The sequence below is a fragment of the Strongylocentrotus purpuratus genome, unplaced genomic scaffold (genome assembly GCF_000002235.5).
Source record: "Strongylocentrotus purpuratus isolate Spur 01 unplaced genomic scaffold, Spur_5.0 spur5_scaffold_12, whole genome shotgun sequence".
Classification (NCBI taxonomy): domain Eukaryota; kingdom Metazoa; phylum Echinodermata; class Echinoidea; order Camarodonta; family Strongylocentrotidae; genus Strongylocentrotus; species Strongylocentrotus purpuratus.
The window spans coordinates 11,247,188-11,274,367 of record NW_022145597.1 but is presented as its reverse complement, the minus strand read 5'-3'; the positions used below and the strand labels follow the sequence as shown (position 1 = coordinate 11,274,367).

Below are 27,180 nucleotides of genomic sequence, written 5' to 3'. Positions count from 1 at the left end.
AAGTGGGAGTCGACTCTAGCGGGCATTCCGGATATTATATGTGAAGATCATATTTCTGAAGTCACGATCGATGTTGCCAACTTTGAAAATGATACATGTATCTACAATAAGAAAGCACATTCAGGGAGTCTCGGAAACTTCACGGAGAAACAGGGAGATAAGGCCTTGCCTGTCCAGGCAACGATTCCTGTAGATTATGTCTCGTCTTAAGAATCAGGTGACCTTTCAAAAGATGATACATAGATACATGTTCAACACAGGTACACTATGAGGAAGCTGGACAAATAATACTTGTTTGATTCAATGCAACCAACTCCTTAATAGTTATTTCATATGATGTCTTTTCTTGTACGCTGTAGTTAGGCAGACAATGGACTAATGGTTTAAACTCCTATCTAGGGGACTTGATAATTAAGGATGCATACCAGCCCTAAACAATCAAAATGCCTTTCCCCAACAAGAGTTCCTAACAATAATCTAACTTGATTCCAAGTGTTTGCACTCCTATTATAAGCAACACATTCATTCATAATTACTTTTGTACATTTCTAAACTTGATAAACGTAAAATTATCATTATCGTGAATAAATATCAACAATTATAGTGTAATCTCTTATCATTTTTATAGAATTCATTAAAAAAACCTCAATTTTATGCTGATGCTGGGGTTCTCTTTTGTGTAATTATGATGGCTCATCAAAGGGGGGGGGGGGGCGGCTGATATATTGGGGCCACCAATTTATAAAACAGCTGAAGGGCTTTTAGGATTCCAACGGGAGCCTAGACTGTCTCGATTCACTACATATGTATGGGGAACTTAGGGGAAAAAAAAACAAGGCAAAACCAGTTATTAAAATGGCTTTTAAATCAGATTCATTATTGTTTTATTAAAGAAAAACAGTCGAAATGATGACAAATGTTGTATAATGACAAGGAACTAAAAATGCAAACAACAACGATAATAACAATAAAGATAATATAATGGCTTTATATATACCGGTATATATATGTAAGAAAATTAAGAGAGAGTACATGTATATGTGAGTGTGCATGTGTGCAAGGTGTGTAAGAGAGTGAGAGCCAGCGAGCGAGAGTGATCTGGAAAACTATAAGATGGGTACACATGTAAAAAGATGTGTAGCATGAATTTTCTCAGGGTGGAAACTAATTCCATGACCTAAAAATGAATTTTGAACCCGAGAGCTTGCTAATTATTGGTTTTCTATATGGAAATTACTAAAGAAACACATCTAGCAAACAAGTCCCTGGGGAAATTGAGCTGAACAAGAAAAAATGACAGACGAAATTAAGAAAGCTTTTTGAAACAAGGATAACCCTGCAGGCAAGCAAGAACAGAAAGTTGAACGTAAAAGGGGAATATAATAGTTGCCTCGATCGATCGGAAGCTTTGTATTAATCACATCTATCTTCATGGTTTATGACACGTTCGTAATGACAGGGTTTATTAGGCATGGGACTGAATCCAATACCTGATAGCTATTTAGCCCTTTTGAGTGAGCAAACTTGTGTGAACTCATTTCGTAAATCTCGAGCAAGTTATTAAAAAAGTGGCATTGTGTATGATAGTAAATATAGAATAGAGAAATGGGAATGAATTAAAACATTGTCAACAAAACTGAGGCAAAATCATTATGATAGTACATGTATACCTTATTAATTTGTGCATGAGGGAGAGAGGAAGAGAGAGAGAGAGAGATAGAGAAATGTGAGAGAGAGAAAGAGAGAGACAGAAGGAGAGAAAGAGAGAGAGAGAGAGAGAGAAGGAGAGAAAGAGAAAGAGAGAGAGAGAGAGAGAGATATAAAGAGCGAGAAAAGAGAGAGAGAGAGAGAGAGAGAGAAAAGAGAGAAAGAGAGAGAGAGAAAGAAAAGAGAAAAAAAGATAGAGAGAGAGAGATAGTGTATGAGTAAAAAAAAGAGCAAAATAGAAGGAGACAGAAGAACTTCTATAGAACTGTAAATGATTTTGGTTTTAATGCCAAATTTAGCTGCTACCATTAAATCTTAGAGATGCCTTGCAGTCAGCCTACATGTAACATCAGTCATGAATAATCCTGTTTTCACTATCTCGAGATTGCCAAATATCCAGCAATTTGAACTATCCCGATTGCAAACCATCCTGCTAATTTGCGTCCTCATTAGACCGAAGTAGAAATTAGCGGGATATTTGGTCGGGATTGTCATCCCAAGATATCTTGGGATAGTTTTCAAAATATCCAGCTATTTGTCCTGTGCGTCTTCACCAGACCGAAGACTAGCACTATGCGCTAACGCTGAGCAAAATATCTCGAGCAAATTTCTCAAGGTCGAGTTTCAAGTTTCGAAGTCGAATCTTGAGCTGATGAAGACACGATTTGTAACTTTGGGATTATTATCCCAAATCAGAAATAGCGGGCTATATGGCAATCTCGAGATGATGAAGACACGCCTAATGAGTTTTAAAAAACTGATTCAGTTTAACCCTGTCATTACCAAATTCTCTCCTTCTCATAGAATGAATGCAAGAACAACTCGGTTCCAATACGCAAGGGGTTAAAGGAATCTCCGCAAACATTCAAGTGGACTCAACAGGCTATACATCTCATGATCTATCTGGGACTGACAATTACGTTGCAATACCAGTGCTTAACGTAAGGCCAGCTAATATACTGCTGGACTTGAACGGTTCTGGACTCTTGGTATGTATAACGATAGTCTAATTAAAACACAGGATACTAATTGACCTAATTTTCCGCTAATCCTTTCTATGACACACAGCCCTACGCTATACATTCATGGAAACATGCGATGCTACTATAGGTTGTACAACACTTGTTTCTGGGACAATTTCTTTGCATCAATTTCCTACACTAACCATATTCTTCACTTCAACATACCTAACACTAACCTCAAGCCCCTAACATAAAACCTAATTGTAACCCTAACCCTTACATGATGAAATAAATGAAGCCTTGAGTAATTGATCACAGATCAATTATCGGAACGTGGTGGTGTGGTTGCATAGTGGGTCGTTCTCTAGACTCTCTTAATCTTAAAGGGTTGGGGGTTTGTATTCCAGCCCTGCGCTAATGTCATTTGGCAAGATATTAATCAACATTTGCCACTCTCCACCCAGGTGTAAATGGGTACCTGGCATTTGCTGGGGTAATAATAATAACAAGGCCCTCAAGGCTCTTAGGAAGAATATTATTGAAATTTTCCTTATCCTGTATTATTGTTGGGGCTAGGTCTTAGCCCCACCAATAGTACAGAGCCAAACTAAGCCCACTTCGTTTTTCACACTCAGTTCTACCAAAGCGAGCCCTACCGATAGTACAGGATTATTTGGCACTGGAAAATAGTAGGGTTATCACCGCAATTGAGATGCTATATATCTCTAAAAATGCGTGCTAAGACCTCAAATGAGAACAGAAGTACAAAGAGTCTAAGCTAAGGAAAAGAGATGCTAATCCTTGAAGACAGAAACCCTGAATCCAACCAGAGATAGTCTGGTTTTGAGTGAGAACAGCATGGGTTTCCTAAGCCCGGGTTAATTAGGCAAATAGTACGAGGCTAAGAAAACCGAGTGTGAAAACATATCGTAAGAGCAAGAATTTGCCATAAGTCCAGCATTAGAGATTGTATGTATGATGAGGAAGTATGTACTATTGGCCTATGTATGAAACAATGTGGCAAATGCAACTACAATATAAATGATCTAAATACTAAAGTTCAAAACTAGATTTACATAGGGAATTTTTTTCAGACCACGGTTGTGTATCGCCATCTATTTTGCCTAAAGCTTGAAACATAGGTAGGCATATAAACTACAGGTGTTGTACTTTAGAGGCTTGTCGGAGCATATCCCATAATCCTCGGGGACAGGATGTGAGGGTGTGGAACACGGCAACAAATTTAAATTGATCCCTCTTGTCCATTGTCATGCGCCAGCCAGATCAGACGCTAAATAGCAGCTCTCTATATACCGGTATGCCTGTCTTCATCAGCTTGAGTTTGCCAAATCCCGCTATTTTCAGACTCGGGATATTGATCGATTGATTGATTTTATTCATTTCATACAACAATTGTTTGCACAACAAAGAACATTGTTTACAAAGTAAGTTCAAAATTATGAAATGAAACAGGAACCTACTGGAAAGCATAGCTTGTTTTTGTAGGTTCCCAATAATAAAGCTCGAAGCTCAAAATTGCGTTTTCACCAGACCGATAGGCTCATCACCAACTAGCTCGGATGGGCACAAATTAGCCCGCTATTTTCCCAAATAGCGGAATCTTTTGGAAACAAGACCAAGATTTCTCAGGATATTTTCTAGACCAAATATCGTGCTAAACGCAACTGCGGGCTGCTAATTTGCAATTGGGATAGTTAAAAGTGTGGGTTATTTGGCAAACTTGAGCTGATGAGGACAGGCCTTATAATGATCTAAAAACTATACAGGGATACATTGCAGTAAATGGATTGTGCCTTAATGTTGATGGTATACTAGCTATTTCAGCACACATCAACAAGTATGACACATCAGTGTAATTGGATATTTAAATCCTGTTCTCCATAAACTGGTAATGCAAAGAAAAAGTTATGTATACTGTAGTTTTATCCAACGCTCTTAAGAGACTAGCCTGATAACCTAAATCGTCATCTCTTTCGACGATTCAAAATGGTTTCCAAGCTCAGCACTAATGTCCTTTGGCAAGATATTAATCCAAATTTGCCCATGTAAAAATACTTTTCTGTTTGCAGGAGCTATTCATGCTGAAAAACCCTTTCAGATACATCCTTTATTTCCACAAGTAGAGGTTATAAATATATTAATAGAAGACAGCACTTGAACTAGGGCATATACTCTTAGAAAAATAACCTATCACGGTTAAACTGCTCAGATGACTGTACAACCAATCGAGCTAAATCTAAATTCATTTTACCAAAACCCCTTCAGAATATTCTTCATCTCTAAGCTCTAAAAATATATTAATATAAGATAGCGGTTGAAGTAGGGCCTAAACGTATACCTCAGAAAATAACCTTTCACATCAAAGTTTTGCAAGTGATTGTACAACAACTATTCAAGCTGAATCTAAATACAGTTTAGCGTAAGCCCTTCGAAGTATATCCTTCATTTCCACAAATAGAGATCATGAATATATTAATAGAAGATAGCTGTCGAACAAGGGCATATATGTAAATACACACTAGAAAAAAAAACCTTTCACAATTTTATATAGAGAGGCCTGGACTACCAAGGTCAAATTGTGTCAATGCTAGTTTTACTTTCTTTTTGATGACATAACAAATTAGAGGCACCAAAAGTAAGGGGCCTACCAAATTAAAACTCCAAATTAAAACTTTTTTTGACACAGATTTTCCAATCATGAATTTGATGACATTGCTATTTTCAAAGTTTTTTCTCCAATTGAACACAGAATAAAACTGAGATAAAGAATCTTTAAAATCTTTAACATTCTGCAAAAAATATTTCTTTCACATTGAGGGGCCTCGGATATATCCACTGTTTCCTGTCTGAAAAAAAGATACATTGAAAACAACAACAAAAAATCCTCAAGGCATCAACATTTTCTTCATGTACGGTATTATACCCCAGCCACACTGATGACACCTACACCAGACCTAAATGACAGTTGACCTGACCCCAGGTGACCCGAGGTGACCCGATCTGACCCGAACTGACCTCAATGGCCAAATCATCTGTTTGGAGCAAGAAGGACATTCAACTCATACCATATTACATGATTTGGTGGTGTGACTGAATTATTATTTTTTCTTGTGAAAACGTTTTTACTTACCATCCTGTCTTCTATCCACCCTTTGAGGTCAAAGTTCAAAGTACCACCGAATTCGTTGGTAAGCTGCGTGGGGTCTATCCGAGCATGGAGTTCGGTGGTGCTGTCCACTAGGTCAATCTGAACAAGAAAGAGTTACGAAAACAAAACAAAATGAAGTTCATTGGTGACTTTTAAGATGCCAAGATGAGCGAATACAGCGTTGACGATAGTTCCTTGAGAATAATCCAAGCGGGGCAGAAGACGCGTTGGTGTCCGCGATCGGTCACCAGTGGGTCATCAAAGGCAACCACATATATATTCCAAGAATGTGTCTTGAGGTGGGGGAAGGATTCGCAACTGCCTTGTAAGTTGGCAAAGGACAGTCCCGTAAGTGTTGATAGGTCCAATTGGTAGGGTGAAGGGACGTCGACACTCCTAAGGGGCAGTTACGAACAATAATAGAGATTTCCTGTGGGGAAGCGCCGCAATTCCTTCCTTCCTTTTGTTAACCGTTAACTGCTACCCGTGTTTGTTCTCCAAACCTGGGTTTTGAATACCACAGGTGCGAGCACAAGGGAACAGTCGTAGAACAAGAAGAAGATAGAGAGAGGAGAAGAGAGAGATAGAGAGGGGGAGAGAGTGGGCGTCCACTGCGATCTCCAAACAACCTATCTGTCTGTTGCTTTGGTCTCTGACTCACGTCCACAAAGTACTCTATTAAAACATTGTTCGGTAGACGCTCGCTCGGTAGCGCACACTGCTGAACATGACTACACCTACCTACACGGTAGCGGCAAGCGCTCGCACAAAGGGGGCATGTGACGTCACGCATGTGCCTCATATCCCTTTTGGGATCAAGGGGGAGGGGGGCAGTATCAAACTCTTGGGTCTGTCGGGACTGGCAAGGGGAAACCCAGCGCACGGAACGTCGAGCAGGAGTTCCTATCTCCTACTCTAGGATTACAAACCTTTATTTTGAGCAAAAATTTAGATTAATCCAAAACAAAATCATTTTCCGAGGAGATTTTTCCATCTCTGCAGATTTATCTCCCCAAATATATGCATTAATTTACATGTATTTGAAATTCAATTTGTATATCCATATATTTGGCAATCTTATTGAATTGATCAAAGGAGTAAAGGTGGGAAGGGGATCGGGTCTTGTGCAATTTTCAAATAGTTCTTTAACTTTGCCTTTTTCTTTTACATAATAGCTCCCAATGGCTGATAAAATAAACAAGATTCTGAAAAGAAAAATAATTGTACTGATATTTTAAAGCCCATTCATAATGTATTCATCAGAGTGTCCCTTACTTTACAAAACAACACCACCAAAAAACAAATTGATTTCAAACCTTCCCTCTAATCATCAAACAGTTTTGTAATAAGTTGACAAGAAACTTCACCACTTTTTGCAAAGAAATTCCATGACATACTTCCACCATATTTGGCTACACTGTAGACCGGGAAACTTTGCGTGCATGAAATGTTTTGCAAATTTTGTGAGTCTATGTTCAGATTCGTCAAAATATCATGCTGCAAAAAAAGGCTGTCCTTAATACATTGCAACTGTTTCATGTCATAAAAGGTTCTAATTTTCTAGGTTCGAGTCTGCGAGCTTGAAGACTAATCTGTGGCAGGATACTGGGGGCATTGGAAGGGGGAAATCAATGATTCGTCGGGTCACGTCACTCAGAAAGAAAAAAAAACCCTCTCAAAAAGCTTGCCGGATCTAAGAACTTCTGGTCCCCCTACACCACAGTCCTGATAATTCTAGCTGTGCTAATGCTATATAAGATCGAGATGTAGGTCTTTTTTTTTCTCAAGGAAAAATTATTGGCAGATCTTGATAGCCTCTCGAGGATTTGCATTAGATACGTGGAATGATCTGTCTGTTTCCATTTTGACTTGCTCTCTCTCTCTCTCTCTCTCCGTCTCTCTGATTTTCCCTTTAGCTCACATTTGCTATGTCTCTTTCTCTCTCCTCTTAGCGCCAGAATGTCCTTTTCTGTCTGCACCACCCCCCCTCTCTCTCTCTCTCTCTCTCTCTCCCCCTCTCTCTCTCTCTCTCTCTCTCTCTCTCTCTCTGTATTCCCCTATTAAACTTAGCATTGATGTGAGTTAAAAATGTGCTTCTTCTGGTGATTTCAAGAGCTCCCATGAATAGGATCGCTCCTCATATATGCCCTTCTATCAATAGACCTGACATCAAACAGCTGGAAAGTTTTAGCACTAGATGCGACATCTAGCAAGACTGTGGATTTCTTATCATTTCTACGATGCCAAAACCTCAGATCGAACGTACAACTTAACAATTTGTTTTCCTCAATAGACCAGTTTACTAACATTGTCAAATGTTGAGCATACCGGTACTTATTAAACATAGATTGTTGTTGACAACCCGAAAGCTTGTCCGAGGCATGCCCGACATAGCAACAAGTAATGTATGCAGACTGAATTCCAAGAAACATCCGTAAATTTGAATATGTTAGTAATCCGGTCTATTGCTTCCAGGTAGTTTCTTTCATAATTCATTCACTTGACCTCTATACTCGGTTTTATCTTTCACATAAAGAAAAGATTATTTAAAGGTATAGACCAGTTTTAGAAGCGCCCCCCCCCCCCTCTCAAAATATGAAATGGAAGCTCTTATTACCAATCATGTGAAAGAATATGTTCTGACTAATACGTGATGATACAAATTTTGCCGGGAAACCGCCTACTTATTGATATATATGGTAAATTATCATATCGATCCGGCCTGGATAGATGTCGTGAACGCACTTAAACATTGAACATTTGGGCATATATTTCTGCTTTTTTGCGAATTTAGGTTGAAGTATTGCCATCTAAACCTCTGAAGGCAACATTTGAACAATATTGAATGGATACTTTGCACCCAAAACCCTTGAACCGCAATTTTAACACTACGGGTCTATATCTTTAAGGTGGTTAAAGGAATACAAACCTTGAATTTGAATTCATCCTTGAGTCCTTTGAAGCGCATCTCTGAGAAGGTCTTCTGGAGGAAGCCTCTGGGTTTGATGACGTACACACCTTGGATGATACCGGGGAAGTAACCCTGCTGTAAGAAGCATAAGGAAATGGGTGGTCCAAGCTCATCAGAGAGTGTTTAGTGGTTAGTATATGGCCGGCACTGCAGATAGCACGAATGAGGCAGTTAGTGATTTCTATACTGTATACTATTTCATTGATACTACTTATTACAGTAAATGATGATTAAGGGCACAGTTGGTAATTTCTACCACAATTAAAACTGTTTAAAGGAAATGCTCTAGGTGTTCCAAGCTCAACAGAGAGGGTTTTTAGTGGTTAGTATAGCACTGTAGATAGCATGAATGAGGCAGTTAGTAGTTAGTAATTTGAGGCAGTTAGTAATTCCTATAATGCATACTATTTCATTGGTGCTAAAATCAGATCTTGGTTAATTAAGGGGGCAGTTTAGTAATTTCTATAATAATAATAATAATAATATTGGTTCTTGTATAGCGCTCATGTCAGTCAGATTTGACCTTCCTGGCGCTTCTGATTATTACCCTGGCTTTAGCACGGCTGCCATACGGCGCTCTAGCATTTCAAGGAATAAATTCCTACCAGGTACTATATACCACTGTTCAAAATATTCATACAGAAAGATCAATGTGATGTTTCAAGCTTATTAGGAAGGGTTTAGTTTAATATGGCACTACAGACAGCATTCATGAGGCACTTGATTGATTGATTGACTGATTGATTGATTTATTGATTTATCTATTTACCAAAAACAATACAGCAATTCATTTCATACAATGATATTTACATATAAACAAAAAAAGAAACTATTGGTTGGTAAAAAGGGCTAGATAAAAGCTCATGTGCTAGTTGAGTTTTATTTCTACACTTTATAGGCTCTTACCGCTAAAGAACATTGGAAGTGCATCTACGGAGATGCCAGTACTACACTAAAATGCCATATTGATCTACTCTCACATTTCAATTCCACAATACTCAATCAGTCACATGACATCAAAAAGACATTAAAAAAAATTGTGATTTTGTTTTTTCTCTCTAAATTAGAATAGTGTGTTAATATCTATGGAAGATAAAAATGAGTGTGAAATTATAAAAGAAGCAGAAACGCAAAGATATTTTTGAAAGAAAAGACTGCCAAATTGAGTTTTTATCGGATCATATATGAACAAGCATTAAGAGAGGTTTAAGAGATGACATTTGATGTGAATATCCAAGAGATGTCGGGGTGTAGTGGTTCATTCCCTTGACTCTCAATCCAAGGGATGAGGGTTCAAATCCCAGCCCTGCACTAACGTCCTTTGGCAAGACATTATTCTATACTTGCCACTCTCCAGCAAGGTGTAAATGGGTACATAAAAGTTGCTGAGGGTAATTGTAATTGTAGGGCCCACGGGGAGAGCAGTATTAATCATGATGTGGCTACCATTTGTAAATAATTAAGCCCCAATTGTTATCATCATTTGTTGATAATAATAATATTCTGCATTTGCATAGCACTTAATACATGGACGATGTCTCTACATGCTTTGCAGATATATCATAGATGATGATATAGTTTTACCATGCAGGAGCGAAGAACAAATAAACCCAATCTTTATGTGCTTTAACAATAGGAAAGAGATTTATTTTAAGGTTATGGACGAAAGCCAAACATTTAAAGCAATTCCCTAAAGCAGGCCCTTCGCATTCTGTAATATGACCTTTACATACAATGGGAACAACATAAACGTGTAACGTCATAGGTTTCACCTTCAATTAATCAAGGAGAGAAAATCATTGCCAATGGGAGCTATTTTACAACCGCAAATTTAAGGATGCATGAAACTTCACAAACTCTGTGTGTGTGGTGCAGGTTGGTGAAAGGTTCATGCTGCAAAACGATTGAATTACCCGGTATGACGATGAAAATGTAGCATATGAATTGTGAAAGTTGCTAGCCATGAAAATGGCCATTGTTCTCTGGTTTTACAAATATTTTGTTGGCATAAGTTGCAGTATTTTCTGTAATTATATGAAGACAGTGAAGCACAATATCTTGTCATCATATCAGGACTACCAATATTCTAAGGGTGATTTACGATCAAGAGTGACTTTATTTTGAAGACTTTTTGAAAGGAAAATGTTCTCCCTTAAATCGATATTTCCATACCATAGAAAGGTGGTTAAAGTTTTTGTATTTTTTTTTCTTCCTGTTAGATATCAAATTCATGAGGAGGGGGAGGGGGGATTCTGGTCTATGCCCCCTTTTAAACCATATCTCAAGTATAGCAGAGACATCATCCCTGAGAACACATATCCAAGATGTGCCCCCCCCCCCACTCCCCTCCTCTTTAAATGATACTATTTTTGTCCCTTTGTGTTTTGCTTGTCAGAGAATTTTCAAATACAAAGGCATCACAGAATCATGATTTGGTTCTTCCTTTTGGGTTTTCGCATGCCATAGAATTTTCATGAATATTGAACCCCCTCTTTTACAAGCCCTTCATCCACCCCAAGTATACCTTTAACAAGGTTTTTAAAAAATAATATTACATGTATTTCCAGTTCATTTATTGTAATTTGCGGATTGATTTTCCCATGATCCCCCTCACTGGGCCATTAATTTCAGCACACAGGCAATTAACACTGATCCAACAATGACTAATTTTATGTGCTAAGTAATATTTGTATCACAGAGTTAATCCATACACCTGTTTTTATATATGTATTTGTGTCTGTATGTTTCTCTGTTGGTTGCATGGTTTTGTTTGTTGTACTTTCGCTTTTCAAAGCGTTATATGAATTGTCCCCCTTGAAATAAGGTAAATTTGGTGTGTGTGCTTGGTGGCACTTCTTGAAACACATGCCCTCTCCCCTTCTGTTAATTGAGCCACATAATTCTGGATCCGTCAGTGACTGTGACTCGAGAGTTACAAATGATGTGGATAAAAGTTAGGTTCATACGACACTCCACTAACTTAAAGTTTAGGTCATGGTTTTAAACTTCAAAGTTATTTAGTAGTTGGGGACCGTGCGGACCCACTTGTGGTACAAAACTTTTAATTAGGTAACTCAATGTTAAAAAACCACAAACAAGCTGAAGGTTAGCGTGATAACTACAAGCAGCACAGGGGGGGGGGGGGGTATGGGGTAAGGCCGAGCTGTTACTCACTCGAACTTCAACGGCAGGCTGGTGAGCTTGATTTCATGGTGACACCAGTTTGTAGTTAAAATGAATGTTTTCCTGGTTTGTAGTTTAAATCTTTGAATACTCATCGTTTCCGTTTTGTGTGAATACTTGTCGTTGTTAATAGTGGATGATAATGTTTATAACTTTGAAGCTTCCCAAACTTGATAGTTGAAACAACAACGTACCATGTGAATATATTTATGTCGCCAATCCATACACCTGTTTGGTCTGACTTTGGCCTGGCTTTGTCATGATGTGGTCACTATTTCAGAAGCTCTAATAAGGGGCAGCTCCAGTATTTGTAAAATAGAGGGTGTAAAAGAATTTGCTGATATGGAAAACAAATATAAAAACTAAGAATTCTAAAAATCTTCATTAGCATTTTTCAGGGGATTTTTAATAGAAAAATCAATGACAAGCAAAGAAAAAAAAATAGCTCATCATCTCAAATGGGTCGAAGCCACAATTTTAGACCTGTGTACTAAAGCAAAAGGTAAAGTCACTTCATAGGTCTCAAAGGGGGGGGGGGGGGGGTGCCAGTTGTCCCTCCATAAATTTGCCATTGCTTTAAAAGTAACTATTACAGCATCTAACCCCCCCCCCCATTACGCCAAGCTATACTTCTTTACATGAATACCGTAGTATTTACCTGTACATCAAGTTTTTAAGTACTTGTCATCCACAGTTTACATAATGATGTGCGAAACGGTGGAAAGGATATTTCAGCATTGTTTCAAATGAAAACTTTATAATGAATTGGGGTCATTGTCCTTGAAAACATTGAAAACTACTCCACTAGACAGGTCTTATCCTAATATGACCTGGCAAATGTGTCTTAATATTTCATTTTTTTCAGGAGGGGGCAGGGAAAAAAAATTAAAACAATTTGGGGGGCTACTTTTTAAGCTTGCTTGCATGAAAATAACACTCTTTGAATTTGTTTTGCATTGAACTCTATGCTTATTTTGGGGGCTCTTTTATGACTTTCGGGGACTCTTTTTGGCATCTTGGGGGCTAATTGAGAAGGGGGGGGGGTGAAATACCAAAACTATACTTGGGCTTTCAATAATTCAACAGAAATATAGGGCTGGACATATTGCCTTGTTTGCCTTGCTAACTCTCAATATCCGCTCCTTAACTGTGATCTGATGGGGACCCGCTTGCACCCCTCCAAGAGCTAGTAGAGGCAGAGGATGTGTCCCTATGTCGTCATGAGACCCGGTGAGTCAGCCAGGCATACGGTTTATTATTAGGTACACTTGTGGTTTCATTTAAGATGAAGGTGACTCCCACCATAGAGGGCGCCAAACAAGTAACATCACAGCTTATCGAGAGAGATGGCTGTGACACACATATTATGCCAGTGTGGTCACATATGTTCAAATCATGAATCGTTCTCTTACACATGATATTTCTAAGGGAGGAACTATTTGGAGCTGCATGAATTTAACTGACCAATCAGGAATAACTTCCAGTGTTACAACTGCCTCTCTCAGCTAGCTATGATCGATGCACCTTGCTTTTTGATGATGTCTCTATTTTTGTGTGATTTATATTAAACAAAACATGTACTGTGTACAATTCTGGATAAGCAATGAGGTGAAACTTCCGAGCTTCCTGTATCTGAGGGAGTTGGCAAACAAAAGAGAAAGTTGGGTTTGTTGTAGGTTTTTTTTTTAAGGGGGTGGTGGGGCTTGAATAAATTTGGTGAGGGGGAGAGGGTTTGAGACTCCCAAGCCTTACTCTAGATCCGCTAGTAAGTATGTGCATTATGTGCATGTGAAACCTGTCGCTCGATTAAAGTGCAGTCCACTCTCCCATTATTGAGCATAAGCAGTGCAATGGGGTCAAAATCCCCATGAGAACCCATGATAACCCATGATTATGTGTCTCTAATGCAATACCAACGGGCACTGGAACATCTTCTAGGTTTTGAACCCCGGACTTTTCAGTGGCAGGACCACTATTCTTCTACCACTGAGCCATTGTACTTCTAAGGGTAATGCCTATAACCCTTTTAAAAGCACATACAGATCTTGCATGCAATGTAAGTAAACTATGAAGAACCCTTTCTGATAGCGTCTGTGTTGGTCTGCCAATAGAGGGCAGTACATTAGACCGAAGAGAAGCCAACATTGAAGCAAACAGGCTCACATCCCACAAATTATCAGGATCATATAATGTACATCGACAGGCAGACTAAAAATACATGTACTTCAATAATGCTATTATAATTTTTCTGATCCTGATTATAATAATTTAATAGAAAGTAGGAATTAATTTTGTTGTTGTTGTTGTTGTTACAATTTTTAATTGATAAACATCATCATGGCTTCTAAATTTGAGAGACTAGAATTTAAACTACACATTTAACACTTTTGGACAAAATTGAGCTTAGATGAAAACTTGAAATGAAATCTAAAGAGAATATTTGAAACAGAGAACAGAGAGTTTTTTTCATCTAATTAAAAAAGAAGAAGATTAGTATAAGAATGTTAATGAAAGATTTCAATGAATCAGGACTAATGCATACTTAAAAAAGCACAACAAACACAAAACAGCTATTTGATGGCGCCTGCACGGCCCACAAAATACCATACGACTCCATATCACAAAGATGATATGTACATCCAGAAAGGAAAACTCCTTGTTAGACTTATTACATTATGAGTTAATTCCCTTCTCGCTCTAAATAATGATATACTAGTTCTAAGACATCAACTGATCTAGAATTACAGGTACATAAACACTTTGCTATGAGCATTTGGAGTTATCATGGTAATTTCAAATAAAATGGTGCACTATAAGACAACAGCTTGCTAATGACATGAAGCCTATCCTAAGTGCATGCAAAAATAAAAGGCAAAATTAGATTCTTACATAATAATCCTTCATGAAATATTAAAACAAAAACAAAACAAAAAACAATGAAAATAGTGTTTTACAGTTGTATCATAGGTGATGCATGCAGGGGGGGGGGGGGGGGGGGGGGTACACAGCATGATGAAACAATCATATTCTAAAAAAATAAATACTTAAGAAAAAATTCTTGAAGAAATAAAGCATATTTTATTTTCTGCTCGATAATAATAAACATATCACACTTTGCATAGTTTTAAACCCCTTGTGGATAACTTATTTGGTTGTATGTGTGTTTGTCTAATTATTTGTTCTATCTATCAATTTATTCTTTTATTTATCTATATATGTTATTCACTTATTTACAGTGTATTTATCATTTTTTGAAATCTATTTATTCATTCATAACTCATTTACAATTATTTCACTCCATTATTATAAATATCATTATCAATATCATAAATATTGTTCATATTGTAATTAATTTTATCATCATTTACGTTATTATTAATATCATAAAATTATTATTACTATTATTATTATTATTATTATTATTATTATTAGTAGTAGTAGTAGTAGTATTAGTAGTATTACCATTATAATTTTTTTTTCATCATTAACATTATTATTGTTTTTACAATCATTATCAAGTTCATCATCGGTAAGAACAACAATCACTTTGATATACTTTGATATTATGCATATAGACTATACAATATATACACAAAACCAATTCTGACAAGATTAAATTGAGTGGAAATTCTTTTTTTGCTTCATACGTACCGCTATTCTAATCAAGGTCGTTTTGACGTCTCCCCATGAGTTTGTAGATCGATCGATGATTATGACGAACCCCCTGTCAAATTCCAGACGACTAGGGGAGACAAGATACAAGAGAATACAATGTATTGATTAATTTATTCATAATCTGAAGAATGAATCATAAAAAAAAATTAGAGGAAGGATGTTTTCAAAGCCAAAGTATTGTCACCAAAATCCACATGCAAGTACATAAGAGATTACAAATATATACAATATAAAAATGTACAAACAGACAACAGAAAACTACCGGTATGTAAATAAAAAGAAAAAGACATATTCAATTACAAAATGTCAAGAATCCACAAAAAAATATATAGGGTAGAACAAATGTAAATACTCTGTACGATATCAAAAGGCACGTCAAATTACAAACTAATGTACATATACGTCTACATAGATGACAGAAAAGTGTGCATTCAATAACAAAGATAACAAATGATGTAAATAAGACAATTAATGAAAATGACCTATAACCAAGACTTAAAACAATAAATGTGCTTATCAATACTGAGTAGGGAATAAACAAAAAGCAGTAAAAAAAAAAAAGTACACTGCAAACCTTAATCATAAAGCAGCATAACAAAACCAAGAAATACTCAGAGATAAAATTCATTCAAGGAATTCATTTTTGTGTAAAACTGTTATGACTAAATGCCAATCTGGCTCTAAGCACATGATATTAACATAAAGTGTACAATGTGCTCTATGGAAATAACTGTTAAAACACAAATCACTAACACACACCAGTACTTTAACTTCAGCAGCAAAATAATTATTGGAGGTATCCAGTGAAATAGCTCCCTCTAGGTCAGCACTTACAAAGGTTCCAAATATGAAGATGTATCCCTTGTACGGCAAATGTAAACAAATGAATGGCATATGTATAATCCATGCTAGAACAATCTTCACGCATATTTGACCTCATATAATTGACTCTGGTGTTATCATACTCCAATGTAGTGCGAAATTATAAAGTAATTACTATTTATATATTTCTTATTGATTGGGATATATATTAATAGATAGGGCTATTCACATGTTATATTGCCCTCCCCCATGAGATACCTGAAATATCACATAGCAAGATGCAGAATATTATTAAAATGCTGCATGCCATGGATCTCAAAATATTAATATAATATCAGGGCACAGTTTCATAAAACTTGTTATCAATAACACATTCTTAATTTCTATAGCAAATTTGCTCTCAGCCAATCAAATGCCCCGATTTCAGTAGCTTATAACAGTTATTGTAACTTGTTATTGATAACAAGTTTTTTTAAACAGAGCCCAGGGGCCTGTTTCATAAAACTTCTTATCTATAACAAATGCTTAATTTCTATAGCAAATTTGCTCTCAGCCAATTAAATGCCACAATTTCAGTAGCTTATAACAGTTGTGGTAACTTGTTATTGATGACAAGTTTCATGAAACAGGGCCCATATCGCAGTCAGATCATGTAATGTGGGATGGGCTTTAGCTGCTATCTGAAGTAGATGTGAAAGTGTAAAGAATGTGTCATGTACAAGAAGTAACCCATTACCATTATCACTGTAGTAAATAGTATTAGCAGTGGTTGTAGTGGTGGTAGTATTAGTGGTGGTAGTGGAACACTGTAGCAGTAGTAGTGGGAGTGGTAGTTGTAGTAGTAGTAGTTGTGGGAGTGGTAGTATAGTAGTAGTGGGAGTGGTATTAGTAGAGGGAGTGGTATTAGTAGTGGGAGTGGTATTAGTAGAGGGAGTGGTATTAGTAGAGGGAGTGGTAGTAATTTGGGAGTGGTAGTAGTAGTACTACTAGTAGTGGTAGTGGTGGGTGGTAGTAGGGGTAGAGGTAATAGGGTAGTGGTAGTTGTTTTTATAGTGGGGTGGTATTTGTTTCAGTTTGGTAGTGGAAGTGGTAATAGTGACTATAGTGAAAGTGGTAGTGGTAGTGGTAGCAGTAGTGCTAGTGGTGGTTGTTTCAGTTTGGTAGGGGTAGTGAAAGTGGTAGTAGTGAGTATAGTGAAAGTGGTAGAGGTAGTGGCAGTAGTGAACATAGTGAAAGTGGTAGAGGTAGTGGTAGTGTTTTTTAAAAATAGTTTGGTAGTGGTAGTAGTAGTAGTAGTAGCTATAGCGGCAGTGGTAGTTTTATTTGTAGCGGTAGGGGTAGGGGTAGTGGTAGTGGTAAAGGTAGTTGTTTCAGTTTGGTAGTGGTAGTGGTACTGGAAGTCGAAGTAGCAAGGATAATGGCATCAGCAGTTTTTTTTGGTAATGGGAGAAGTAGTGATATGAATTAGAATTGACGATAGAGAGAAGAGGAAGGAGGGAAGAAGAGGGAAGAAGAAAGAGGAAGGAGGGAAAGCAGGATAGAGAGAGAGAGAGAGAGAGAGAGAGAGAGAGAGAGAGAGAGAGAGAGAAAGAGGGTAGACAGAGAGAGAGAGAAAGCGAGAGAGAGAGAGAGAGAGAGAGAGAGGGGGGGGGGGGGGGGGAGGGGGAGAGGGACAGAGAGACAGGGAGACAGAGAGAGAGAGACAGAGAGAGATGAGGGGGCCTAGATCATTGGATTAATATATCATTACCACGACCCTTTGGGATAAGAAGACTTCCAATCCATTACACCCTGGTAATTCCCTCAAGCAATGTATCCCATGAATAATGATACACACATTAATATCACACAACATCCCACAGCACCACTGCTATGCAAAATGCAATGAATTCTTAAGTATGTATACCAAGCATACATTCATCACTGAAGTAGCCCACAATATAAATCATTCGCTGCCTACAAGAAAGCCACAAGGGCTATGTGTTATCAATGGCCCCAACCTTCTTGCAGGAAGCTTCCAAAATACATAATGCCTTGGATAATATCCCAGGTGTTTCGCAAAGATCACAAAAGTTGAACTTATCTTTAAGTTGGACTTAACAATTATGGAAAGCCATTGCATCTTTGAAAATAATTTGTAAAAGTTATTTTAAAAGGCATAAAATGTTGATTCAAATCATTCATATTTTCTATTATCAAGGAGATTTCATATTCTTGATGTGGCATTTATGTAAAGTCTAAAATACTTGAATTTTTGCTTTTGAATATTCACTGTATATATTTTATTTTAAGGCTGAAAATGGCTCTCCATAATTATTTTAAGTCAGCCCCTGAAAAAGTCCTGCTCTTCAAATGCCGTCATGTTCCAAATATGATGGGAAATACTTAAAATATTTGGACCAAACTTTCATGCCACAAGTTTGTGTAGTCCCGCATACACATTTCCGTGTACAGTACATCAAACTTCAGCCAGATTGCGTCTATTTCTTTACATTTTGATGCATCTAAAACCTCAACGTACATGTATACACCAATTCATATGTGATCCATTTATATTCAACCTTTTCAAGATACTTTGAAATAGGTTCTCTTACGCTGCAACCTCATGACCAGAACCCAATTCTATCTTTAAAGGCATCGATCGTTTAACAATGTTAAATCTGAGATGCATGGCCCTACATGTTATCAGTGTCTGTGATATGGTGTAATAATGAAGCCCTTAACAAAATTGCGCTTAAAATGATCATAAAATGCCTCAAAAAAGTAAAAATCTTCGAGTGACTGGTTTTACCATACTCATTTTCCCCAATAGACTGTAGTGTTATAAAAACCGTTAGGAAAACAAATTAAATTTTTTTGATTGCCAATCATAAATATCTTGATAATAAGACAGATGATCGGCTTGTAAAAGCAGCATGAGCTATACATCCAGGATTTAGTTTCAGAATATGAGGCAATGTTACCGAGTCGCTTAAAGAAAACCCATTTCCTTTCATTGCACTTATAATGTTTCCTGAATGGGTACTCAAGTACATTGCAAAATAATTTCACAAATACTTCTTGCCAAGACTGAAGGGTGAATAAACAAGAGAGGTAGAGAGAGAGAGGGAGGGAGGGAGAGAGAGAGAGAGAGAGAGAGAGAGAAAAAGAAACAAGGAAAGAGAGAGAGAGAAAAAGAAACAAGGAGAGAGAGAGAGAGAGAGAGTGGGGTGGAGGGAGGGAGAAATAGAGACACAGATACACAGAAAGAGAGGGAGAGAGAAATAGAGGGAGAGAGAAATAGAGGGGGAGAGGAGAAATAGAGGGGGAGAGGAGAAAGAAAGAGTAAGAAAGAGAGAGATAGAGAGAGAGAGAGAGAGAGAGAGAGAGAGAGAGAGAGAGAGAGAAAGAAAGAAAAAGAGAGGGGGAGGGTCAAGCTCGAGTGCACTAAACGTCACCGTCTGCTGACGAGAAAATATCTCCTTGCATGAGATCGAATGAAAAATAACAAGTGTCAGAGACTTGATTGATTATCATTAAACAAATGCACACCACTACAAACAAACAAGGTGAAAAAAGGGAGAGGTTAGGGGAAAGTTCAAATGAAAAAGACGTGCAAGCAGCACTCAATATAACCCTGTATGGAGAATAAAGAATACAGCATACTAAATAAAAAAACGCACTGCATACCACAAGAACACGTACAACAAGGCTTTACGGAAATAAATAATAAAACTTGCATGAAATTATTGTTTTACTGAAAGGGCATCAAAGTTGAGGAGTTTGATTTAGCATGATGTATCTTTTCAAAAAAAATAAATCTGGAGCAGTCTTTAGAACTAACTAAAACTTCCACATACATGTATACATTAACATGTACATGTACATGTTCATTAAATTAAATAAAATTGTTATGTTTGGGGAGTTTACTAGCGAATGGTTGTATAATAAAGACATTTTATTCTAATACACATACCGGTAGATGTACATGGTGCAAGAAAGAGCCAAAGGATATTACAGGAAAACTCAATATTAAGTGATTAAGCCCTTTTGATTCTCAATAGAAAACTTACAAATACAATGCATCTATTTGAATTATTTAAACATATTTGTGGCTTAAAAAAAAAAAAAAAATGCATCTAGTTGGGGCAGTCACTACTTTGATAACATCTAATAAAGGCCTATTCAGATATGAGATGGTAATGCGTCACAAAAAAGCTGCCACGTTTCTTTAATTGTGTGAATGAATGGCAACTTGAGCTTCTTCACTGAGCTCGGTGTTATAAATAAGATAGAAATGTGATGCGGTTTACACTTTATGTCATTGTAAAACAAAAACGCCACTGTTTTGCCAGGTCACATCTGAACAAGCCTTTATTATAGGCTAGAAGGGTGTGAACTCATCCCATTAACACCTAACGACCTTCTGGCTCAAAACAGAAAATATGTATCTGCCCCTCACCAAGAATCTCTTTAACCCATTTAAAGATGGTCATGCTATTACATATGTCCTTGAGATTAAATCGAATTCATTGAGGGGATGGCATACACAGGCATTCCATTGCGTATCTCTTGCACTTTAGATTTTATAAGCGCGGAATTACTTTGGGGAAGTGTATACCCACAAGTACACGTGCATGTATGATGTATTGCTCTCTACCTTAAACAACTATAGTGTTTTTGTTTTGTAATACTTAGACCTATAGGCTTGTTGTAAGAAAACATGCAATAAACATGCTATTGTAAACTTAACAACAAAAAGTACATGTGTGAATTCTACAAATAAACAGACAATTTTGCACAATCAAACACACACACATCATAAATAAAAAATTAATAAAAAAGTAAATTAATGAATAAACAAATAGATAAAGAAATTCATCAATTCAATAAATAAATAGAATAAATAAATTGAATAAACAAATGAATAAACAAGCAAACAACACAAATAAACAAACAATACAAATGAATGAACAACACAAATAAACACACAGCACAAATAAACGGACAGCACAAATAAACGGACATTACAAACAAACAGACAATTAAATAAACAAACAAACAAACAACACAAAATAAACTATTCAAACATTAAGCACAATCAGAAGATGATTGAGGTACATTCCCATTTTTTAAAATTTATGCACAATTACTGCATGCCTTAATTCAAATAATAAGGCCTGTGATAAAGTGCAGTAAACTCTGCCATATGGGAATGTACCCTGCGATTAAACACTCATTAGGTGGGTACCTTTCACATCGTAGGCCTTGGAAATAACTATGTGATGAGGAAAGCATGATGACGAATGAGAGAAAAGAGAGGGATGAAAAGGGTGGAAAGATGAGTAACATGACATGATGAAAATGAAAATGGAAATGGAAAATGTTCCCATGTTATATTTTATTTCTATGAACAGTGATGAAAGAGAAGGTCGAGTTTTGGGAAGGGGTTAAAAATAATTTGTGAGCATTATCATTGTATTATGAAGTGTGGAAGAACATCTGATAACGTTCCCTGAAAAGCTTGGCTTTTCAAATACCTTAATATTTTAAATATGGCATGTAACATAATAAAAATTGGGACAGACTTGTATGCATCATGTTTGTGTAGTCCCATATACATGTACATCTTTTTGTGTACAGTCACTACAGTGCTTGTAACTTTACCAAGACTGGGTCGAATTTCTTATCATTTTGATGATTTTAGTACCTTGCTAGATGATCAAACTGATGGATTCTGATGGATTCCACAATGTTTCTTTCACAATTCAATCACATGACCAGAACTCAACTTTATCTTTAAGAATATAAAAATGACAAAGAATGACTGTACGTCAACGAAGAAGAAAACTACCAGGTAGCTTATTTGTGCATAGGAATAAGAAACACATTTGCAAAGACTTTCAAAAAGACAACTTAAGAGCATTTTCAATACCTTTTGCATTTCCAATACAAACTCATGTCCTGATGACGTACATAACATGATACGTAATATGAATAATATAAATAGTATAATATCCTATTGTCATGTGCACACATTTCAGAGGGTGAGGCACTACTGATAGTGCCTGAGGTTGTTTTTGAAAAGTCTTTGCAATTGTGGTTAGAATAAAGAAAACAAAAACCTGAACGTCATTAAGAGATAGAAATCATGGAAGAAACAATCATTATAAGAACATTGAATCATGATGATTTGTCACAGAAATACAGTGATTTACATGTACGTGTAATTCACAGATATAATTCAACATCAAAATAGAAACAATGTTGTGAATATTCAAAGTGAAAAGATATCAAAGAGTACAAAACATTGTGTTAATATTAACCATAACTGCAGGTTGTAAACAACCAACAGAAAGAGAATCTGAATGGGAATGATAACCTACATATTGACATTATTCCCTGGTATCATACCAAAATTGTGCCATAAAATACAAGGAAAAGTATGAATAAAGTGATAAAGTAAAAAAAATGGCATGAAACAAGACATTGTGTGCTGAGAAACCTTTTACACAGAGTTATTGCGCTTCTGACCCCAAACAGACAATACTGACTGTTACACATTATTTAAAATTTGAGAAGACTGGTGATTTTTCTTGTCTTGTGCTAAAAATCAGCATTGATGGTATGACATGAAAATAATATCCCCCTAGAGCTTTTTGTATCTATATGTACATGTAAGCATTCACAGATTCATTGCCTTTTTAGAGCCAAAAGGGCGTTAACGATGTGTCGGTGAAAAAATTACACGGGGGCTCGGGGCGAAATAGCCCCGAAATGCCCCAAAGAGCCCCCGAAAGTCATAAAAGAGCCCCCCCCCCCCAAATTGCATAGGGTTCAATGCAAAACAAATTAAAGAGTGCTTTTTTCATGCAAGCAAGCTTGAAAAGTAGCCTCCAACATTTTTAAAGTACGGTATTTTTTCCCCTGCTATGTGTTAATGGAGTTGACACCCTACTGGCTTCTAACAGACAATACACCAAATGTCATTAGATGCTGTCAGCTCACCTAATAATGAAAATAACAACCCCCTAGCTGCATCTTCATAAAGTCTACAGCAGGGGGCCTTTAAAACATAAAGCCCCATTCAGACAGGGTGCAGAAAAATGGGGTTCTTTTTTAATCCTTGTATAGACTAGCAAAATTTATACAGCTTTGAGCTTTTGTACAGCTAGACAATAAGTACCACAAGTACTTTTTCTCGTTTGATGTCACATAAAATATGTATATTAAGCAAGATGGTTGTCTGAGCGTCGCTTCAAATAAAAAGTTGATAATGAATTACAGTTTATTACTAAAGTGTCTGTTGTATCGTACAAAAACTGCATGTACAACTGGGCGGGGCTTAATGATTTTGCACTGATGACTGGCCAGCTGTCACCCAGGCTGACACAAAACATATGTCAACAGACCTCTGATACACTATTTTTTTAAATGTTTCTTTATACCATACTTTTTCCACAAGTGTCTGTGCGTTTTGGTATATGCTGATTCTTACAATGCCATTTTTGTTTCATGACTTTTGTTTAACTTTTTTGTAGTGTGAACAGGATATTCGTATACCACCTCATGTCTGAAAGGGCCCTTAACTGAGGAAATTTGACTTCACGCTTGAGCTCCATGTAGCGCACAGAAACACATCCTGTTCCCCCCCCCCTCCGAGTCGTTACGATCGAAGGAGTGAACGGCCATGGGGGCAACACTCTCACAAGGCCTGTCCTCATCAGCTCGAGTTTGCCAAATGACCCGTTATTTTCAGACTCTTGATATTATCCTGATGCCGAAAATTGCGTCTTCACAGGACTGTACGCTCATCACAAACTAGCTCGGACGGGCGAAAATTAGCCCGCTATTTCCCAAATAGCGGGATATTTTGGAAACAAGACCAAGATTTCTCAGGATATTTTCTCGATCAAACATCACGCTAATTGCAACTGCAGGCTGATGATGAGGCACATTAACTGGTTAATTGCAATCAGGATAGTCAAAATAGCGGCTTATTTGGCAAACTCGAGCTGATGAGGACAGGCCCACAGATCAGGTACAAGCGAGGATAATTGCAATTAGAGGAGCAGGGTGGCAGGATACCACCGAAAATCCCCCTCCTTGTTAGAGTCTTGACTGACCGTTGAAACCGCAATGTAACATTTGACCTTTCATTGTGATGCCCAATTTTGCACACTATTGTTAATGCTATCTGCAGGCTGCATTTGGGTGCATTTTAATTTTAATTTTTCATCATTATTGCAATATTATTTGGGACTACCGAAAGATAACAAAATACCCCTGACCTATATATAACTCCAAAATTCATATAAATAAACATTTAAAGAAACATCATATAGCATAAGGGGCATACAAACTGGAAGAAAAAAAATTGTAAAATGAAATATAGTTTCAAGAAACTATTTTGAAGAGGTCGATTGGCATGGCAGCTGGCCGATCACCAGTGCGTGCTCACAATAAGCCCCGCCGCAGAGTGGTGAAACTTCCATAGGATAGTGATACAATGTAAAATGGTCATTATATTGTATTAGGTTCATGATTATACCAAATGATAAGCAGACAAATGATTATTAGACTTATTATTATCATATTGGATAGTAGACGCAGGCTGGGTATTGACCATATGGGAATAGACCAATTGGAAAGTAGACAAACTGGTTGTGGACCAAATGGCAATTCACCATTTGAAAACTATTTTATCTACCGGTATGTATTTTATTTCATTTCCAGGAACATAAAGGAGTATAACCATAACAAAGAATACAAGAAAATGAATTACAACAATAAATACAATAACAGAAAAAAAATCCTTTAACTAATGCCTGGGGACTACCGAAACATTTACTACATTTCTGTAGGAGGCTCTCCTCATTAGTTGATGGTATAATACATAATTATACACAAATATATAACTACGTAAAATGTATAAATAGAATTAATACCAAAAATATTTACCTTGGTATTCTGACGAGGTAGGTCATGAGTCTGACAAAGTCTTCATCTCGGACCAGGTTGAACTTTGGACACTCCGGCATGTTGATGATGGGATACCCCTCCTGAGTCTTACCACCTAGAAATCAAAGAGAAAGAAAACGATGGAATGTGATAATTATTTATTTGTTAAACAATCTAGAAATGAAAGAGTGTATAGATATACATAAATACAGGTGGACAGGCCTGTCCTCTCTCTCTTTCTCTCCTCTGTTCCTGTCTTTCACCCTTACCTCTTTGTTCCTAACCTCTAATTTCCATCTTTATCTCTTTTTCCCCCCTCCCCCTTATCCCCCACCCCATACCCCCCTCGAGTCCCTTCCTCCATCCTTCTCGCGCTTTCTTTCTTTCTCTCTCTCTCTCCTCTCCGTTCGTGTTTTTCAACCTCACCTCCTTGTACCCCAACCTATAATTTCCATCTTTATCTCTTTCTCCCCCCCTCCCCCATATCCCCCACCCAAAACCCCCTCAAGTCCTTCCTCCATCCTTCTCGCTCTTTCTTTCTCTTTTTCTTTCTTTCTTTCTTTCTTTCTTTCTTTCTTTCTTTCTTTCTTTCTCTCTTTCTCTCTCCCTGTCTCACCTTGCCTCTCTCCTTGGCTCACCTTGCCTCTCTCCATCCCTTCCCCCTATTCATCCCTTATTCCCCCCTCTCCCTCTCTATCTCTCCCTCTCTTCCCCCTGATCCAATTATGGGACTAAACTCCACACTGCATGTGTTCTGTGCAATAATGAGATTTTTTTCAACGGCGACATCTGCCCTCGAGAAATACACTGTACATAAATGCATACCCCATAGACAGACGGCGAGACAAAATCATTTTGAACAAGTATTAAATGCACCCTATAAGATCAAGCAATCTTCATTTTGAAAGCATTTTAGAGATGCTTTTTGTGTTTGGACCTACTGTAATTAAAAGGTACTACAAAATCAGAGAACAAAATGGGTACCGGTATTACATAATAATCAATTTGCACTTAATTAATTTTCGTCTGGCTCACAGCAATTTCAGATGGTAATAGCTAAATTGAAATCTGCTAAATAAATCCATCTTCATAGATAAAGGCTGATTAATTGAAGTTTCATTAGAATTATATTTTAATGCTGTAACTAAATTCATCTGATTCTGAATTTCAAACAAATAATCAAACACATAAGTTTAAATATATTCACACACATATTCAAATACATTTCTCAATATATAACTATACTGAAATACATATTTGAATTTCAAGCATCAAAGAAAACAGGAATTATAGTTTGAAAATCAAATCTGCCAAATAAATTCACCTTCATAGACAAATGTTGATCAATTGTAGCAGGGAAAAAATTAATATTTATTTTTCGGGGGCTACTTTTCAAGCTTGCCTGCATAAAAATAACTCTAAAATTTGTTTTGCATTGAACTCTATGCAAATTCACTGGGGCTCTTTTTTGATTTTCGGGGGCTCTTTTGGGCATTTCGGGAGCCCCCGTGTATTTTTTCACTGAATTGTAGTTTAATTTGTATTATATTTTAATTCTGTAACTAAATTCAAAAGATAGTGCATCTGATTCTGAATTTCTAACAAATAATCAAACACATAAGTTTAAATATATTCACACACATATTCAAACACATTCTCAATATATAACTACACTGAAATATATATTTGAATTGCAAGCATATTGAATCCGAAATCCGAATCAAAGAAAACAGGAATGATATTTCGATTTG

General features: G+C 36.9%; 1 protein-coding gene across 8 annotated transcripts in view; it reads right to left on the bottom strand.

The window, feature by feature from the left end:
- The window catches only part of LOC754108 (guanine nucleotide exchange factor DBS), a 103,482-nt gene that overhangs the window by 70,755 nt on the left and 5,547 nt on the right, over window positions 1-27,180 (bottom strand). For 5 of the 8 annotated variants that reach the window (XR_004063519.1, XM_030981814.1, XM_030981817.1 and 2 more), the window contains exons 2-7: window positions 25,430-25,544; window positions 21,720-21,746; window positions 15,644-15,734; window positions 14,882-14,890; window positions 8,768-8,884; window positions 5,821-5,937 (exon numbers count right to left, since the gene is read on the bottom strand). Coding sequence is in view for 7 of the 8 variants with exons in the window: in XM_030981814.1 (XP_030837674.1) it covers window positions 5,821-5,937; window positions 8,768-8,884; window positions 14,882-14,890; window positions 15,644-15,734; window positions 21,720-21,746; window positions 25,430-25,544 (476 nt within the window). In the remaining variant the exon portion in view is untranslated. The remainder of the gene's footprint in view (window positions 1-5,820; window positions 5,938-8,767; window positions 8,885-14,881; window positions 14,891-15,643; window positions 15,735-21,719; window positions 21,747-25,429; window positions 25,545-27,180) is intronic. The other 3 variants (XM_030981815.1, XM_030981816.1, XM_030981818.1) reach the window with 3 other exon arrangements.